General features: G+C 34.7%; 1 protein-coding gene across 1 annotated transcript in view; it reads left to right on the top strand.

Annotated features, from left to right (window-relative positions):
- The window catches only part of LOC139685679 (sialin), a 176,342-nt gene extending 165,754 nt beyond the window's left edge, over positions 1 to 10,588 (top strand). Inside the window, exons 8-11 of the mRNA XM_071582657.1 lie at positions 2,649 to 2,781; positions 7,286 to 7,441; positions 7,838 to 7,923; positions 8,731 to 10,588. Of these exons, the coding sequence (XP_071438758.1) occupies positions 2,649 to 2,781; positions 7,286 to 7,441; positions 7,838 to 7,923; positions 8,731 to 8,946 (591 nt within the window). The 3' untranslated portion in view covers positions 8,947 to 10,588. The remainder of the gene's footprint in view (positions 1 to 2,648; positions 2,782 to 7,285; positions 7,442 to 7,837; positions 7,924 to 8,730) is intronic.
- Positions 10,589 to 19,554: the final 8,966 nt, after the last annotated feature.

Consider the following 19,554-nt stretch of genomic DNA (forward strand, 5'->3'; position numbering starts at 1 on the left):
CATGGAAAAAAATTTTATATGAAGAGGCTGTTGATTTCCACTCCATGGGATTTGAGCTTGAAGATTATAAGGAACTTTCGAAGACTGCAAGAGAATATCCTTAACAATTAATAAAACGGAGGACTGACTTTATGTTGATGAAGGTGATCCAGGTTAACAAACATTAACAGAAAAATAAATTGGTGGTAGTGTTTTGGCAGTTGCATATGTGTCTTCAGAATCTGAAGAAGGGCCTCCTAAGAAGTCAGTTAAAATCTCAAAGTTGTAAGAGAGCCTGGTACTATCATAAATTTTAACCCATGAAATGTTGTACACAGACATACAGCAATATTATAGGCATTTGAGGACTGTATGTGATCATAATCAGTAAGAAACTCCAAAGAAGCAAGAAAGAAAAATAAGTAGCTTTATAAAACTTTTCCATCTTCTTCCCATACATCTCCACAACCTAATTTCATGAATGCCAACAATGGCATGTAGAAAGTCCATATGCATGCATGAATATCACAACAGAAAAATTTTTTCCAAATGTGATTTAAAAATAATTATTTCTATTTGATTATAGTGGTTAATTTTCTGTTGTAATAATTCATTCCCATTCCATGTCATTTGCATTTTATGTTACCTAATATGTCTTGGTAATTTTTAACATCCTTTGGGTTGAAAGAATTGGGATAGAATTAATTTGCTGATAGTTAAACCAATGCCTAAATTTAAAATTTTGATAAAATTTTGATTGTCGTCTAGCACTAGACATTCAGCACAAAATAATCTTAACATGATTTCAGTGTTATAATAAGTAAAATTTTAACTAATTATGTGATGAAAATTTTAGTGGTTAAGTTCTACCATCTTCATTACAATCTCTCCCATATCATTTAATCGTCAACAACTATTCACTGGATCAACTTCACTCCTGCATAGAAGCCTGCTATCTTCTATAGAATATAGAAGAATTAAATTCCATTAAACATATATTGTCACATTGAAAACCATCAGCTGTCATATACTTAAATATTTCTGACAGATAAGTACATCATATATGTTACTCCTGCAAATTGTTTAATTTAAGCATGCCTGAGAACAGAGTTTGCCAAGCATTGTGCCAACACTGCTAAAATTCACAAAAGACAACTAAAACTATTTCCTAAAGTTTAGCATGCATTTATTAATTGAAACTTGTTTAATTCCCTTAATATTAATGTATGCATTAAATTGATTGGAAAATACTTTTGATAAAGGAGCTAATAACACATTATCATCATTGATCAACATTACTCAAGAATGACTGAGCTAATTTCCGAGGGTGTTCTGCAATGTGCTGTAACAAATACTACAAATTTTGAAGACTTAATACTATTAAATAGTATTAGGTCTTTAAATAAGATTTAGTCAACTTGTAATAAGATTTTTTTACACTTGGTACTTCCTATTTAGCACATGATGTTATTTTAGGTCTTTGGCAATACAGATAGCCCAAAAATAATGCTGAAATTACTCTAGGAATTACATTTGTCGAATCCCTGGTTAAACTAGATTTCGACAAAATTAGACAACCTTTGGCCTCAAGTCTGGATTGGCTAAGTTTTTCAATAATCCTCCAATGTACTTGAAGGTAGTGCCAATCTCTACTCATAATGGGTAGAGCTCCCAATAAAAATATTTTTTATATCCTCTTGATAGAAAAACGTACTAAAGAATTTCTCTAATCAAAAGCATTAGGTTCTTAAAAAAGAGCAATTAACCAGTCTCATATTTATTTTCACTATATAAAAGAATTCATAATTTTATCGTGAAGCTCAGCTCTATATAATTCTGGAGTAAGCTTGAAATTTATTTTGCTTTAATAAACTAGCTTTGCCTTTTGATAAAAAAATAATATTCCTTCTTTGATCCATCCCACAACACTAATCATAATAGTCACTGGCAATAGAGACAAAATATCATTATAAGCAATCAATTCAAACTGGACATTTTAGTGCACTAAAAATGTAGGTACTTATTGGCCTTTAGCCAATAGGTACCTGATAGGTAGGTGCAATGTTTTTCTTAACCTCTGAGCTGAGGGATAAAATTTCATAGTTTTTACTCACTACCACTGTATTTCACTCACTCAGCTCAACCTACTTGCTCCATACTCTTATCACTGACTAATACCATTTGCCCCCTCATAGTTAGTAACTAACTTTTGTAGCAGCCAAATGAACAGCTATATCATAAATAATATAGTATTCTACTTATGCAGCAAAAATAGTAACTGATTAAGCGGCATGCTACTAGCACCTAGCTAATGCTAACCATGAAAGGGAGTGATAGATAGTGGTGGATGCAGGAATTTTCCATGTCCTCATTCCTTCTAAGGTCAGATGTTGCAAGGTGGAGGAAGCACAGAATCATGTAAATTCTTACTGTCAGATAGATATTTGAAACTTCGTAATGTTTCATTTTATAAAATTTAATTAATTTCTAATATAGGTTTCTTTAGTTAAATGCATTTGCCTGTTCTTACTTATCCATTTTTCTTAAACCTGTTTTATTTTCCATGCATGTGCATCGCTAGGAATTGCTGTCTTGGTCAAAGGAACAATAAAACAGTTATAATTCAGTCACATAGCAACTTGGCTAAACATTATTTCTTTTTCTTTCAGAATGGCTTGCTGTCTAGTTTACCATACTTGGGTAAATATATTTTTGCTTTAGCAACAAGCAGCTTAGCTGACTACCTTCGTAAAACTGAAAGACTCTCCACCACTGCTACTAGAAAAATTTTCACTACATTTGGTAAGTTCACACTTTCATGCTCTTGGATGTCAGTATATCATGAACATTTGATGTGGATGTGTGGAAAATATTACTTTACAAATCCAAACAAAAGTCAATGTTTTGAATCCATACATGCAATTAGCTTCTAACATTTGTTTCAGTGTTGAGATGAAGCCATAGTTGAAATTGTAAAGGAGAGGGTCTCTGCTTGCACTTACTCAATAATACAAATCAAAATAGTGTAGAAAATACCTCATACACAATATGACCAACAAGATCCATAGAATTTTACTCTTACAATAATGAACTGTGGATATAGTTGGGGTAAGTGGAAGAGATTTCTGTTAAATGTCATCAGGCTTCATCTTACTCCACAATTAAAAGTGAAAAAGAAAATTTTAATATATTTTTAAAATATTATTTGAATTAAAGTCTCATTTTAATAAACTTTCATTTGTAACCAGACCCTTTTTTATTTGAAAAGTGAAACTAATTTTACCCCTAAATCGAAGCAATATTTTTAATCAACCTTGATTGCCTCTTTTCCAAGAAGACATGTGACTACCTTTTAAATAAATTACATATCTGAAGACTGTTTACTCAAAAGCCTTTTTATCAATTACCAAAAAACTTAGTTGATGGCTGAGCATTGGCCATGGAGTTTTTTAGGTGCATTATTATTCTCTTTAATGTGTTCACCTCACTTGCATTCATCTCCAGAAAAGTTAACACCAAGCAGAGTAGGTAGTACCTTCCTAATATATGAAATCTAATTCATTTACAACTACATACTTTTGGATAGTGTGAGGGGATTTTATGGCATCTGCATGCATGCTGCAGTTATCATTTGAAAGTAGTTCATCTTTAAAAAATGATAATGCTGCAATAATTTTACTCTTTTATCTGGGGAAATGATTACTTGTAGATGACAAAATTCCTTTTTTACCAATGTCATATATGTATCTATTAATGATAATATATTTCATTTGCCCAAAGAGCTGCCATATTTAGATTCTTGCAAAAGACAATTAGTAAGATAGCCACAGCTGCCACAGCAAAGATTCTTGCAAAAGTCAATTAGTAAGATAATGCAATTTGATGATGTGATAATATTATTGTAGAAAAAAGTTCAACTTCATTGATACTCCTGAATTGAGTAAAATATTAGGATTTTAAGTATTTTTTCGCCTTGAGTTTCAACAAAGAGGTACTCATGTAGACGTTAAGCACTTTGGGAAGGTTAGAGTATTACTGGAGGCCCATATGATTGAAGCCACAAGTATTTTTCGTGGTTTTAATAAAGTTACATGAAGGTCACCTTTGTTGCCAAGTACCATACTTATGTCTTTGTGAGTTTTGAATAACTTCCTCAATATTAGATTTAACATAAATCAAGGCAGTAAAAATGTGTAAAGAAGAAGCAGGTAGTATACTAAGATTTATAGTAGAATGAGATCTGTGGTAGAATGCCATGCAATAGACAGGCATAATTTTCATGATAGCACAGGGATAGTAGAACTTTGATAGCACAGGGATAGTAGAACCTCTGGTGATATAATAGATAAGATAAATTTGACAAGGAAACAGGTGGAGCTGAGTTCCATGGCTAAAATGCTGGTTTGCATTTCCTAAGATGCATGAGAATCAATGTTTATACCAATGAGTGTAGAGCAATCGACTTGGCTTATGCACTTCCTATCAAGATCAGAAGCTAGAATGTTAGTTTTATTATTAATAAGAGGAGGAAAATTTTCAAATTTTTGCCACTCACACCTAAGCAGTCTGAAACATATACAGGGTATATAAAAGTCACCTATTCCTCTCATCTGCTCCCATCTTCTGCAATAGATACATTAATTCTATCCAAATCAAAGTCAAATCTAACCAAAGTCAAGTCCTTTCTTAAAATTTACAAAATAAATACATCCTGATTTTATTCCATGTTCCTCTCTGTTAGTGACCTCATAACTGCAATGGCATCATATGCACCCCTCCCCTATCTGAACCAAAACTGATTCTGAATATTTTCGTAACAATGAGTAATATTTTGCCCTCCTCTCCATTCTCTTGCTGATGATCCTGAGAGCCACTTCAGCTGCAAGCAAAATCGAAATTACTGTTTTGTAGTCACATATGGCAGCCTTTTATTTTTTTGGGAGGAACTAATGCTGATCTGACAAAATATTCTGGTCAAATGTAGGAAATAAAGTAAGGGGCAGAAATGTCAACAAATGTGTTCATTTATATTTTAATACCAATAATTTTTTATTTTTGATGCTATTCAGAGAGTGGAGAGTCTATTATTAACCTAAGCTGTTCATTTAAAATATCTATTGAGAAGATGTGATTTTGATGATCTCTTTTTAATTTTTCTTGAAAATCAGCATTTAAGTAATGAAATTTTTTGAAAATGTCCTGTGTCAGTAATGTGGTTTCCTTCTGGGGTTATCTCAGAAAGTGTCAGATAGTGACATCAAAGGGAAAATCAAGAATCAAGGAGTGCATTTATGGACAGCCTATCCTTTAAAAACTCACTTCCAATCCCATAATTTTGGATACCATGCTGCCACCAATGAGCAGTATTATGTTCAACTTTATCAGTGGTCACATGACAGTCAACATGCATCTAGTTTTAACATGAGGGCAAGAGATCTTAATGCTCCATAATCCTACGATGACACAGCTTTGAGTTATTCCAGATTCTTGATAGTAGACATAAATTTACTGGCATTCTTTCAGCATCAAAAAATATTTTCAAAGAAATATGTAATTATCACTTTTTAAATAATTGTATTTACATGTTAGTGCAATATTGAGGTTAGTAAAATGTTTGTTGTAGAAGTAGCTGAGATCCTCATTGTTAAGGCAATCAAGGTCCCTATTGTTTTGCCAGCTAAGTCCTGTGTCACAGATTTATGATTTGAGATAAATATCTATTGTTAGGAATATTGCTATGCTAATCTCTGAGGTGCACCCTTCAAGTTAATAACTGAGGGAGGTGAATGATTGGATGACCTCATGAGGTGATTTTTTTACCTTACATTTTTTTATTCTTGTATTAGGTTGTTTATGATATATTAGATCCAAATAAGTGCAATTTTAATATTGTACTAAAATGAACATAAGCAGATACTACAAATTTATATTCAAATTTTAACATCCTACATGGTAACATTGATAGTTATTTTTTTAATTTTTCATTTAGAAATATTTATAAAACTACTGGGGCCACCTCATTGATAATAATAGTGCATCAATGAAGCATTGATGTGTAACTGTTATGGGTGTCATAGTTGAAGGTTAACTTAGTGATAAATAAAACATTAAGGACTTCACTAAGCCACTTTTATCATAAATGTCAAAGTTCAAGATATGAGTTAGCTTAGTGATTCCAAGAGCCGATGTACAGTGTTGATCCCGGAGGCAGACTTCCTACATTAAGCTTCCAAACAAAGAGACTCCTACTGGTCTCTGCACTGCTCCCAATTTGCAGACCTTGTTGGCTGCATTTAGAAGTTCATTGCATGATGGTTGGCAATGTAATCTTGTGAAAGCATTCATAGCACAGGGAGAATAGACTTCAGGTGTTTCACCAAACTTAAAATTTTCTGTGAACACTCTAATAAAACTCTACCCCAAAGAAGTTCCTCAAACCACCAACACAACCTTGTTTTGATCCAATCATATTGCCTAAGGGCTTAATTGAAGTGGTACTAAACAGAACTAAGTTGTAAGCAAGTTTGTTGAGCTAAGAGCTAGCTTTTTCCGGGAGTAATCCTTGGCCAGGAGAATTTTTTCCATACAATAATGCACTAAATAATGGCTTTGTTGTATGATATTATCTTGTCATTATTTATGGAACTAAGAAAAACTTTTAATTTCCATAGTAATAAGAAACTTCGCTGTCTTGGCTTTTCACTTAGTGTTAATATGTTATGACATTTGGTACCATTGCATTGCATCTCTTTTAATGCTGCTGAGATAGAAAACACCTCAGTCTTAAATTAAAGATTTGTAGAAAATAAAGAGAGTGATTTTTTTATCATTATCCTGTCTAATAAATATTGCAATTTTTTCTATTCTCTTTTAAATATTGGGCACATAAGTACATGGTATTGTCAAAGTTAGTTCATACTCAATATGAAATAACAAATGATACAGGGTGTGGCGACAGAACTTCCTTTTCTCAAATGCAAATGCTTTTAAAAAAGGAAGTAATGTTGCCCCACCCTGTATTATCACCTGGCAGCTGTGTTGATATTTTTTTGCAAACAATTACCTCGTAAACTGAGATCTTAAATTACAAGGTTCTCATGAAACCAGTATGGCTACCACAGCTAAAAAGGCTTAAACAGTTTTAGAATTTCATAGTCTTTTGGAACTAAAAAATACGTTACATTTATGAAAAACCAGTTCATTACAGCTTGAAATTTTCAATTCAATTGAAATTTTCAATTTAAAATCCCTCCTATTTTTTCCAAATATATATGTATAGTTAAATGGCAATTATTCTTTTCAACAGCTGTGATGCTTCCATCATTCCTCATGCTGGCTCAAGTGTTCTTAGGCTGTGATAGGGTAGCTTCAGTTGCCATATTTACCATTGCATTGACAGTAAATGGAGCAGTCACAGCAGGATATCTTGGAAATGGGTTGGATATTGCTCCAAATTTCTCAGGCAAGTAAAATTTCCAATTTCAACCCAACATTAGCTCTAACCATTCTAGGTTTATTCCATGGTAAGGTTTCCTTCTTGGTTCAAGGAGGAATAATAGAAATAATTTTTATCTGACTATTCTATGCCACTTATTTGTTGGAAAATTTAAAAATTCCATTTTAATGAATAGAGTAATATCGTTGGCCAGATGGCTGTGAGTGTTCTCTTCAAAGAATGAGAAAATACCCGTTACATATATGTTTATTGTATATGATGAGTTCTTTGAATGATACTTTAAATAATCAATACTGGCCAGCCAAGATCATAAAAGTTAGATATATTGTAAAAAAGATTTTTTTCTGTTTTTGCCTTTGAAAATATTTTATGGACATTTAATTGATTGATTTAACATTTTAGGAACAATTTTTGGAATGGCCAACACACTATCATCACTTGGTGGTTTCCTGTCGACGTTTATGGTTGGATCACTCACTTATAATAATGTAAGTAGTGTAATATTTAAAGAAACCATAAACACAGTAATCAACCCGAAGGTCGGTTTGGTAGGTGATGGTAGAGTTCACCCAGTACTAAGCCCAACAGCATATGAAATTCACACATCAGGGTAGGGGGGCCAGTTCCTTTCCCTGTGCTGGTTATGGTTTCCCAGAAAGATCTGGTACCCAAAAAATGGCATAGCTTGGGTGTAGCTGCAGGTGTCCGGAGTGCCTTGCCTGGGAATCGAACCCGGGCCCCTCCGGTCAGCAGTCCAACGCTCTACCCCCTGGACTACCGCGACCCACAGTGTAAAATTTATGTCCCATGTTTTTCATGGAGAAGGACATAATGTGGTTGCATATTAATTATATAGTTATGGTTCAAATGATAATATTTTCATTTATTACCATATAAATCTATGGTAATAGAAAAAATATTGACATTCAATTTGAAAGAAGAATTACGAAACCATGATATATTTCATGAGATAGTGTTTTCAACTGCATAACTGGATTTGATTTGTAGCTTATAATGAACACATACTCTAGATTGAGTGAATGTCAGTTACTGTCTCAAAAGGAGCAGCATTCTTGAACATATAAATCCAGCATATCTATGATTCGACCACATGATCAGACTTTACCCTTTGAATGGAGGTTATAATTATGGTAGTGATAGGTAATTTGTTACTGAGATTCAATGAACATAATTTCAGTGTGGATAGCTTTTCTATTTTTGCCTAGTACACTGTTTTTCCAGTGTTTCTCAGGAAAATAAGACAAATCTGAAATTAATTTTTATTTTTTTTTCAGCAAAAATATGCCCAATGGCAGATTGTGTTCTGGATATTGGCTGGTGTGTATGGTGTAGGTTCATTGGTGTTCCTCATCTTTGGGACTGGGGAGTTACAACCATGGAATTCACCTGACTATTTAAAAGGAGGAAAGCCTATTGCTGTATCAACCAATGATGATGAGGATATTGATGATGGAAAGGAAGAAATGGTACCGATCCGCAGTAAAACATAATGACGTCAAATCATTAATTCTCAAGGCAGCCTTTGTGCTTTTCATGTGACAGTCATTGAGAAGAATATAGGGAAATAGATGTAATGAGATCCAAGATGCAAAATGTTAGATTGGATAATACAAGTTATATGCAAAATAGCATATAAAACACGTGGAAAAATGTACATGGTACAAAACTCAAGGAGTATGTATTGCTGAGAGATCAAAGACAAGTATGTGAATGCAATTAGAGACAAGCACAATTTTACTTCAGTCATGTCGTGTAAATACTGCCAAAAGTGAAGTTAAAAAGATAATTAATCCATTCCAAAAATATCTTATTAGTTTTGAATATCTATGGTTGAAGACCTTATGTGAATGTAAAATTTTGTGAAGTAATTGGTCATCATATTTGAGCAGTCAAACAAGTCCTGGAGAACAATCGTTTTTTTAGCTTGGTTAACTTTGGAAAATCAGAGATGTTATCGTGAGCATTATGGAAGACTAAGACACAAACTGACTGAATTAGGAATCATTCATGTTGAATTTATTCAGAATTATTTTAAATCTTAGATATTTGAAATTTATGAAATTTTTATACAATGTGAGTATTACTCTTGGAAGCCTACTCTAGGAAGATTTTTATGGTTAAAAATATTTTTGCATCCTGAGTGTAGCAGAAATTTTTTATTGAAATTTTTCAAATACATGCCCATTGTATTTTTATGGAAAATCAGTTGAAAATTAAGAATCTCCAATTCATGGATGTTGATAGTATGGTGTCATGAACTGTTCATAGAAGTGATTCCAATCCTACAGCATTCCCTGATGATTTTCAATTGAGACTGGTTATTGAGCATTTTTATGTCAAAATATGTAAACTTCAAATGCATTTGGCCCAAAAACTTTAAAGTTCTATAATAAAAGAAAAAATAGACAAATTCAAGTCATACAGTCTTTTCCATAGTAAGATGTTGCATAATTTATGCTTTGCATAAATGTGAGGGCTACAAAAGAAACATTTTCATCATTCCCATTGCATGCTTTTATAACAAGTAGTGGAACTACTTAGAAAATTTTACTTATTAAAATAGTTGATTTGGGTATTTTTTCAAATCTGATTAGTTTTTTCGAAGAGAATATTATTTCTTGTATATTTTGAGACTTTAATTACTGAATTATAATATAATGACTGTATTTGTGTTCGTTGTAGTAGTACCTTCCTGGTGTGTGTGTGTGTGTATACAAAAGCATTCAATTTGGAAAATTTTATATTAATGATTTTGTCATCGAAAGAGCTTTCAGCTATTTTATATTTTATGCTACAGTTTCATATGAAATATAAGTGTTTTCATATGATTCCACATCTTATTGGGAGATTTCTTAATTGTATAAGCAATTTTCTTGAATAAGGGTTGATCAATGTTCTGAACAAATTTTTAACAAAAACTGTAATCAGGTTTTTAATCCAGTTTCCAAGAATTTATACATTTCTATTATGAAGCTTGTAGCCACCATAATTAAAAAAGTGATTTGTTTTAGAAATTGGTAAAAACCTTTGTTGCCCTTTTTACATGGTATTATATGAATGTAGAAATGTATATTCAGGAAAGAATTTTGTTCTAAATTGTAATTCTCAAAATAAATTTTACTTTTCATTCAATTCTGTTGATCTTTTTGTCTTAAACCAAACTGCAAAAAGTAACTACACTTACCCATTTTCAATGGGCACTAATATTAATATAGAATGATATTCATCATGGTCAACTAAGAAATGGGATAAAATGAAACATGCTTTTTTAGAACAATATGTTCTAAGAATTTGATATTTTCATGTGCCTAGTCATTTAAGGAACCAAGATGGAGTCATGAATTCACAAATAGTCATATTTAGAAGTTCACAGATAAAGGGAACTTGTTCATTCCATACTTTTATGAGAGAAGATTACAGTTTTAATTATACCACAGTATAGTGTGGTTAGAATGTTCCTTAGTACCACATTTTCCTCATCAGTATGTCCATTCATTCATGTTCTGGTTGATTCCCAATTAAATATAAATGGCTTATGTATTTCCATTGCCTATTTTATATGTTGCACAAAAGACTAAAATGAAAATTTGTTTGGGCAAAAGTAGACACCCAGGTGGTGAAAATGATTAAAATAGTAAGTGAAAAGATACCATTCTCATAAAAATAGACTTATTTCTCAAGCATTATTTCACTAGGCAAAAAGTTTTAAAAGGGACTTGTAGTCTGTAGTAAACAAGGAGAAATCACAAACCTACTAATCCCTTCTTTTTTTTACTTGATGATACCTCAACAAGTACTTGTATTGATTTCCTTTTTAAAAATTTAGATGCCAGTTTTTCACAATAGGATGAATATAGGTATTTTTTGCAATTATTATACAAGCAATTCAGGTGCCTTAATATCAGCCTAGGAGAAATATAAAAAATTGATAATAATAAAAATGCATTACTTACCATAGGCTTCAGCATGCTTTCATCCTAAAGTAAAAAAATAATTAATTTATTTGTAAACATCACTTAAAAAAAGGTTATCATTGAATAGGGATATTTAACAAAACATTTTAGACTTTTCTTTAGATAACGTACAAAATTCATCCACAGAGTACAAAGGTGTTATTAGCAAGTATGCTTAAAGATTATGCTTGAAAGTATTTGAAGGAAATGCTTTCAAATCTGGAGGAAGCTGGTTAAAAAAAGGGGCCCCTTGGCAGTATGGTCCCTCCCATTCAAATTAGATGATCTTGCCTCAATATTTGAGTCAAGCTTAGTATGTGTATCATGATAATGGATAACAGAGACGAAAACTCTTGTAGTTATCCACTTAATAACTTACATGACAGCTATTAAGTAGAAAATGGTTCGAGTTTTTGTCTCTGTTATTACGGAACAGTTCCACCACATCTCACCTGAATCTGTAACTTATATGTTAATGAATATTTAGGTTTTGTTCATAAGTTCAGGGTGCATTCCAAAAGTAATACTTTTCTGTAAAAATGTATATATATACTGTTTTGTTGTAAATTTATTGACAATAAGTTGTTTAATAAGAATTTAGTTAAGTAATAAGTTGTATTGAAGAAATTCATGAATTTCTCTGAAAAGTAGACAAAATTCCTTCCATATAAAGTTAATTATATTTAACAGCTTATTGTTTGTTAATTTATTGTTATGGCCATATTCACAATTAGATCGAATACTTGACTACGTACCTCATCATTTGCCCTGCGGGTCGCCAAGTTTTTCCAAGACATCATACCTTGGGGAAGAGATGTCTTTTCACGCTGCCTGGCAAGTGCTCTTAGATACAGGGTCTTGACCCTAATTGTTTCTCCATCTCGGAGGATAGAGGCAACCTTTTTCATCCCTCCATATTCCCACCGATGGCATTCGTCGCGCTCGAGTTCCACCCATGTGCCCATGAGGAGTGTCTTGTGCCACGTGTCGTTGCCCCCGAGGATGTGTAGGCTGAGCTTTGCATACTTTTACCTTTGCCTTTAAAGCTTTTTCGGCAAAATATTTCGACCAGCCAGCTCAAGTGGGCCATAGAGCTGGTTATGAGACACTTTCTTGACATCTTAGCCGATCCAGATCATTTGGTTGATCGCTCTAGTAAAATCTGCATTATATTTAGGGGTTAAGGGCCACAGATGGGCCATGTACCATAGCTACAGGAAAAAAACCTGGCTCAGGAGGCTGACAGTTCATGATCGGGAGGGAAGGGAGTGAAAATTTTCCTACACTATTTCATGTGGTGGTCTATAATTCCCCAGTTTCTCTCAGTCATGGTAGCCAGCTCCTTCTCCCACCAGAACTCTTAAGATTTTGAGGGAGGGCTCTTCCAACCAACCGATGGAGATCGGGGGCTAGTTGCCCTTCAGCGGTAGAAATTTCAATTTCCGGTGTATAAAATATATCTCTCCTGCCTCCTTTGAAAATCCCCCAAAAATATTTCTCCTCGCATACTAACCTAGCATTTCCTCATTTGTTTTTCTTTCTGTCCATTACACATTTTCATCCATTTCCTTAGACACATTATTTCAAAAGTGTACAATTTACACCCATTGCCCTGCTTCAAGGGCCATAACAAAGATTTAGCATGCCATTCTTAATATCCTTGCTCAACTTAACCCAGTCATCAGATCCCCCAATTTGAAACCCTCTTTGGCTAATGCAAGTTCTTCTTACATCCCCATCACTTTGTCCATTTGGGTCAAACACACTTCTTTGGTAGATAAACTGCTTCACTAGTTCTACTTTTTGATATCTTTCAATATTTAGCATCCATTTCCTCTTTCTAAAAAACCTTATCACCTATTTTTACATATATTCTCATCCCATACCTATTGCAATGACTTTCCAATCCCCTCAGAAATACTTTCATCCCCTTGGTGGACTAATAAAAGAAGCATGGTGGAAGACAGTGCAAGGATACGGAAAGTTCGCAGAAGAAGGGTGAAATTGGTGTGCTATACAGCAAGTTCATATCACTATCCGGAAGTAAAAAGGGAAGATCTGTGCTAACATTAAGAGATAAGAGGGGTAAGATCCCAGACAGATATAAGGAATATATAGCGAAAAAGCCCAGCCTTGCCCCGCACCTCTCCTGCAGCATCCCATACTGCTCTGAGTCCCGCTACATCCATCACCTACCACCCTCGATGGAGCTCCGAGCCATGGATCGAATGCTGTCCTGAGTTCCTCAGAGTTGCCATAAGTGCTCGCTCGTCCCTTCTCCCCTGTGCCTGAACCCCAATGTTTGAAATGGGTCAAATAAAAACTCATAAACTGAACACTACTCTCTCATTCTGTGCTATGCTCCCACCAATGATGTCGCGGCTGCCAACCACGCAACAACCACCTAGAGAGAGAACATAACATAGAGGAAGATAGCTTAGGCCCATGCATATTCGATGATGAGATAGGAAGGGCATCAAGGGAGATGAAATAAAATAAGGCCGTGGGGGTAGACAACATTCCTGCGGAACTACTAAAAGATTTAGGAAAATGTGAGAGGAAGAGGCTATATGGACTGATTCATAGAATCTATGAGAAAGGAATCTGGCCGGGAGACTTTGTGAGATCAGTGTTAGTTCCTATACTGAAAAAGGTAAAGGCTACATCATGTGAGGACTACAGGAAAATAAATTTGATTTCCCACGCAGCTAAAGTTATTTCCAGGACCATTGACAAAAGGATAGAGAGTAGGGCATAGGATTACTTAGGGGATGATCATCAGTTTGGGTTTAGGAAGTGGAGAGGCATGTGTGATGCTAACGCAGTAATGAGACCATTAATCGAGAGGAATATTCAAAGAATACGATCAGGATGTATTTGCCTGTTTCGTAGATTTTGAAAGGGCTTTTGATACAGTGAATTGGGAAAAACTAGTGAGTATATTGCAAAAAATAGATAATAGATTTGAGGGAAAGAAGGCTAATCCACAAGCTGTACATGTCTCCGACTGCTCAGGTGCAAGTAGAGAACGGAGAGTCCAAATGGGCAGTGTTAGGAAGAGGTATAAGGCAGGGTTCTCCGTTGTCACCAGTGGTGTTCAACGTATATGCAAAGGAAATGATCAAAGATCCATGGGAAGAACTGGAGATAGGAATGAGATGTGGTGGGGATTACATAAAATCAGTTATATTTGCCAATGACCAATTGTTAGTCAGGGGTTGCAAGCATTTCTGAGTGAATTGGAAATTCAATGCGACAGATATGGGATGAGAATCAATATTATTAAAACAAAGGCTATGTGCTTATCCAGAAAGAAAAGGCTAAACTAAAAATTAACATAGGAGGGCAAAAACTAGAGCAGGTGGAACAGTTTAATTATCTTGGAAGTGTTTTGCACCAAAATGGTCAAAGTAGTAGAAACGTAAGAAGAATTGCTTAGGCAAAGAGGCTTTCACATGGAGGAGGGTGTTGATGACAGGGACGTTGAGTAAGGATATTAAGAAAAGACATGAAAACTTTGATATGGAGCGTAGTTCTGTATGGTGCAGAAACGCCGCCACTGAAGCAGGATGATTAAAGTAGATTGGAGGCATTTGAAATGTAGTTGTGGAGGATGGATGAGGTGAAACAGACCGAAAAGAAAACAAACAAGGAAGTGCTAGTGATGGTGGGCGAGGAGAGGGTATTGTTGATATGGAGGCAGGAAAAATGGATGAAAAGCATATTTATCGGCAATGGGATGTTGAAGACTGTGACAGAGGGGAGATTGTTAGGCAAACGAGGAAAGGGCAGGAATAGAAAAGGGATGATGGGTGGGATGAAGGGAGGAAGGAAGTTCACAGAGATGAAGAAGGACTTGATGTGGAGTAGGTTGCTGCATTGTTTTGTTAGGAGTCTCAAAATATTTGCATGGTAGTTGTGTCCATGTAAAACCTACCTTAACTGGTAGATTACTTAATAATAATAATGGTGTGCACTGTCATCTCATCGTTACCAATACAATCTTTGATTATGCGCACACTTATTATACACTGATTATGTGGCCTGAATTCAGCACTTCATGTGCATGTCAGGAAAAAATTGTTGCCGATATTTTTTGTACAAAACTTGTATTCTATTAATTATTTGAAGAATCAAAATAGCTGAGGAAATAGAGATTTGACAATTCACATGAAATTTATTTTTTTCTTCAACCATCATGCATGGCAAAAAAACTATTCCAATTTTGTTCTTTTTTAGAACATTTGATATCTCCTAAAAATTAACATGTGCTACTTCCTTCAATTTACCTTCATAATCGATGCAATCAAATGTTAATTTCCAATCACTACTGAGAATGATCCCTACTTGGCTAAATATTTTCTCTTTCCAATGCATTTTTTGCCAATGCTATGACACTCAAGCATTACTCAGAAAAAGTTTCTCCCAGTTTTTGCAGTGTTTCCAGGGAAATATTCCTTTGACTTCATTCTTTAGGGACTTTGATTTGGAGTAGTAGTAGTATTTAGGGGAGGCGACCGACAGCTGAGGCCATTTGCGCCATAGGGGATGGACAGGAAAGGATGAAGGGTGGAGAGAAACCCGGCGGTGGCATTAGCCTACTCTTTACAAAAGACGCCAAGGGGTCCGCAGCGTAACGTCCCTTCCGACAGATGGCATACTCACCCAAAGTGCCCTCCACAAAGCACCTCGAGTAGGGATCGAGATACCTCTGAAAAATATTTGGAAATTGCTACATCTGTCAGCATTCTGGTGCCATTGAAAGGTACATGAATATCAGTAAAACATTAATATTGCTAAAAGGCAAAACATACACAAAATAGTTAAAACATGGATATCATTTTCCTTTTCAATATACTCAGAAAAAGGAAATCACACAAAATTTTCTGGGTAAATTACTTCATTCTATTTTCAATTTGAGAGTATTTAGAGGTATAAAACAACATATTAGTGCTTTTAAGACCTTTACATTTAAACACAAATGTTGATAGCTTAGCATTGTGTGCATGTATGTATTTGATGGTATGAATTCTTGAACCATGAAAGCAACCCAGAGGAGTGGGGTTCGAGGTATTAAGATGGGGAAAGGAATGAGTAAAGGAAGTGTGAAAGGAAGGGAAAGAAATTTAAACTGAACTTTAAACCGACCAAACTTATCTGGATGTAATATGCTGCACTTTCTGTCCTTCTCTTGATGATGGCTCAGTTAGTTGAAACCCATTATGTTTTTTTGGTGCAGAAGCTCAACGTTTGCTTTCCTACAACTGCATCAGGCTTGTAACTGTTAAATGCCATCATGCTCATTAAAACTACTTCCATTATTTGCATGCATTAACTTTGAAAATTATTTTATTTGTCTCCTCAATGAAGCTATTGAGAACTTCCTGAATAACTAATTGATTCTCAGTCATTAATACAGAAACATTAGAATATAGAATTTATTCATTCAGTATAAAATTTTCTACACACATCCACCACCTTATAAAAGCAATGTACATTCATAGCTACACCTTCACACACATTCAATCATTACACATGTTATATCCAGGCATCCCTAACTCAGCATGCCAGGGACAAAACCATTTTAAATCAACAGATTGGGACATTGGTAATTAGCCATTTCTAGGGGAGGAGATTGTGTCACCTTTGTCATTAATAAAATATCTAATGGGAAGTTTAACAATTATTAAGTGAGCATTTCACGTATAAAAATACCATTAAATTTCATCTCAGAAGGGAAATATGGTCAAATACCCAGAAATTATATTTAAAACATTGTGAAAAAGAGGAAGTAACATGTTTAACTGTAATAATATTTTTGTTTGTCTATCCTTATGATTTTAGCATATACTCTATGTTTAACTGCTTTATGTTTCAACCAAGAGTATGTGTGTATGTTATATACATATTATATATATATATATATATTTATTTATTTATTGTGTGTGCTTAGAAACACTCACAGTATTGGTTTTTTTGATTTTTCTAAGTTATATATGGGTGTGTTTGTATGGACGTATGGCAACATGGTATGGACTATGGTAAAGCTTTTTTTCTCTTCCCTCAGTACAGCATCTTCCATTTCCTTCACATTTTCTCCTCTTAAATCACGCTTTTAGGCATCCAAATCTCCTTCCTTAATTCCACACCGTAGTCAACAATCAAAACCATTAACAATCAATGGTATTTTTGTTCCAATAGTTGTCATTTTCTGCACTAATAAGAGTCAGTCAGTCCTGTATTCTCTTTCTATCCTAGGCTACTGCATTTGCAGCAACCCTGATTCCCTAAATAAATTCTTGTGTAGGCTTCATTCCTCTCTTACCTGATGTGGTTATCTGAACTCCCTCCTGAACAAATAATCTTAAAACATGCATACAACCCTAAAATATCCTATAAGAGAAAAAAGACACTACTTTTTTCACAACCTACTTCCTTCGTGTGCAATCCCTAAAAATTATTCTTAGAGATTCTATGCTGCTCCATCCTTGTCAAAAATTCCCTTCTGCAAGAGAGCCTTAAATATATCTCATCTGACTTCTTCCTGGATTTCAAAAAAATATGTCATTTATCTCCAACAATGTTAACTCTACCCAGCTTTTTATATTTGCAAATGCACCATGCCCCTCAATATTAGAATTAACAATCACAGAGCATCTTATAACCCATCCCCCCCATCCACCTACCTTCCAGTTCCCAGACAAGAAGCAACCCATGGTGAAAATTTTGATTATTGTTATAATGTATCTATTATTTCCTTCCTCCCATCAACAGCTGCACCCATAAAATCAAGCATCTAGGAATTACAGTAATCAGCTTGCATGTGGCTAATTAAATTCTGCCATGATCCCAGATTAAACCTTTCCCATTAGCTAACACCTTCCCCTCCTGTGGGGATCGGGATTGGTGCGGTGGCTATCATACTGGCTTCCCACCCAGAGGGCCCGGGTTCAAATCCCGGCGAAGTTGAATATTCTGCAGAGGTATCTCGATCCCTACTTGAGGTGCTTTGTGGAAGGTACTTTGAGTGAGGACACTCAAACGTTGGATGGGACGTTAAGCTGCGGCTTTCGTAAAGAGTAGGCTAATGCTGACGCCGGGCTTCTCTCCACCCTTCATCCTTTCCTGTCCATCCCCTATGGCGCAAATAACCTCAGCAGTTGGTCACCTCCCCTAAATACTACTATGACTCCTGTACTCTCAACATCCAATCACCCTTAATGCATAATCCCCCTCTCTGTTTATCCTTACCCCCAATATCGCCTCTCCTCCTTATCTTCCCATCAGTTACTCCCATGCTCTGATGAAAGTGTCTGGGACAGCTGAAATATAAGTGAGTACCTTCTTTATGCATCTTTTTATTACTGTCTGAGTCACAATTGTGCTACATTCAGGCTGAAAAATATCCTCAAGCTTCATTTTAATCTTGAATTTTTCTTATCCCATCCTCTGTTCTGTAACCATGTCCATGACCATTATGCTGATTTTTTTGTTGGCTTGGGTGTGTAATAATTCTAATGATAAATTGGACCAATTCATAAATGAAGAATAATCACAATTCAATTGTGCCCGTAGGTCTGTGGAGACATGGTTTGGGCAATTTTAAGAGAATTTTTTTTCATTTTTTTGCCACATTTGACTTTTTGTGTAAGATATTGTTTCAGAGTTTGTCAGTCTAATTAATAATACATACAAAAAATAAAAGGAAAACTTTATTATAAGTCAGACTGAATCATGGCAAACAAATTTCATGGAACATTATTATAATTTTTATTTGCCTTAAAAGATGATAGGCCTGGCCTTTTTTAAAATGTTCAACATGAGTACTCATGATCGCTAATATTCCAAAAATTAGGGGGCTCTATTCTATTTCACACCTTAGTCACTGATAACTATAAAAGAATTAAAATTATGGCAAACCTAGGTAGTGCAGCACAACATACAAAGAATATTTCTATTTTGAAGAAATAAAATATTGTATGAGCATTCATTAAAATGCAAGTTCTAAAGCAATATGGTCTAAACTTGTATACATCTTTTTAGTGAAAATAGCCATGGAATTTGGCAATGAGCTCATCTGTCAGAGGCATGGGTCTTACTTGCAACCAGGGCGTTTAGGAATGCAGTGGTTAAATGCATGATAAA

This window comes from Hetaerina americana, unplaced genomic scaffold (assembly GCF_022747635.1).
Source record: "Hetaerina americana unplaced genomic scaffold, ioHetAmer1.1.p SCAF_12, whole genome shotgun sequence".
Taxonomy (NCBI): Eukaryota; Metazoa; Arthropoda; class Insecta; order Odonata; family Calopterygidae; genus Hetaerina; species Hetaerina americana.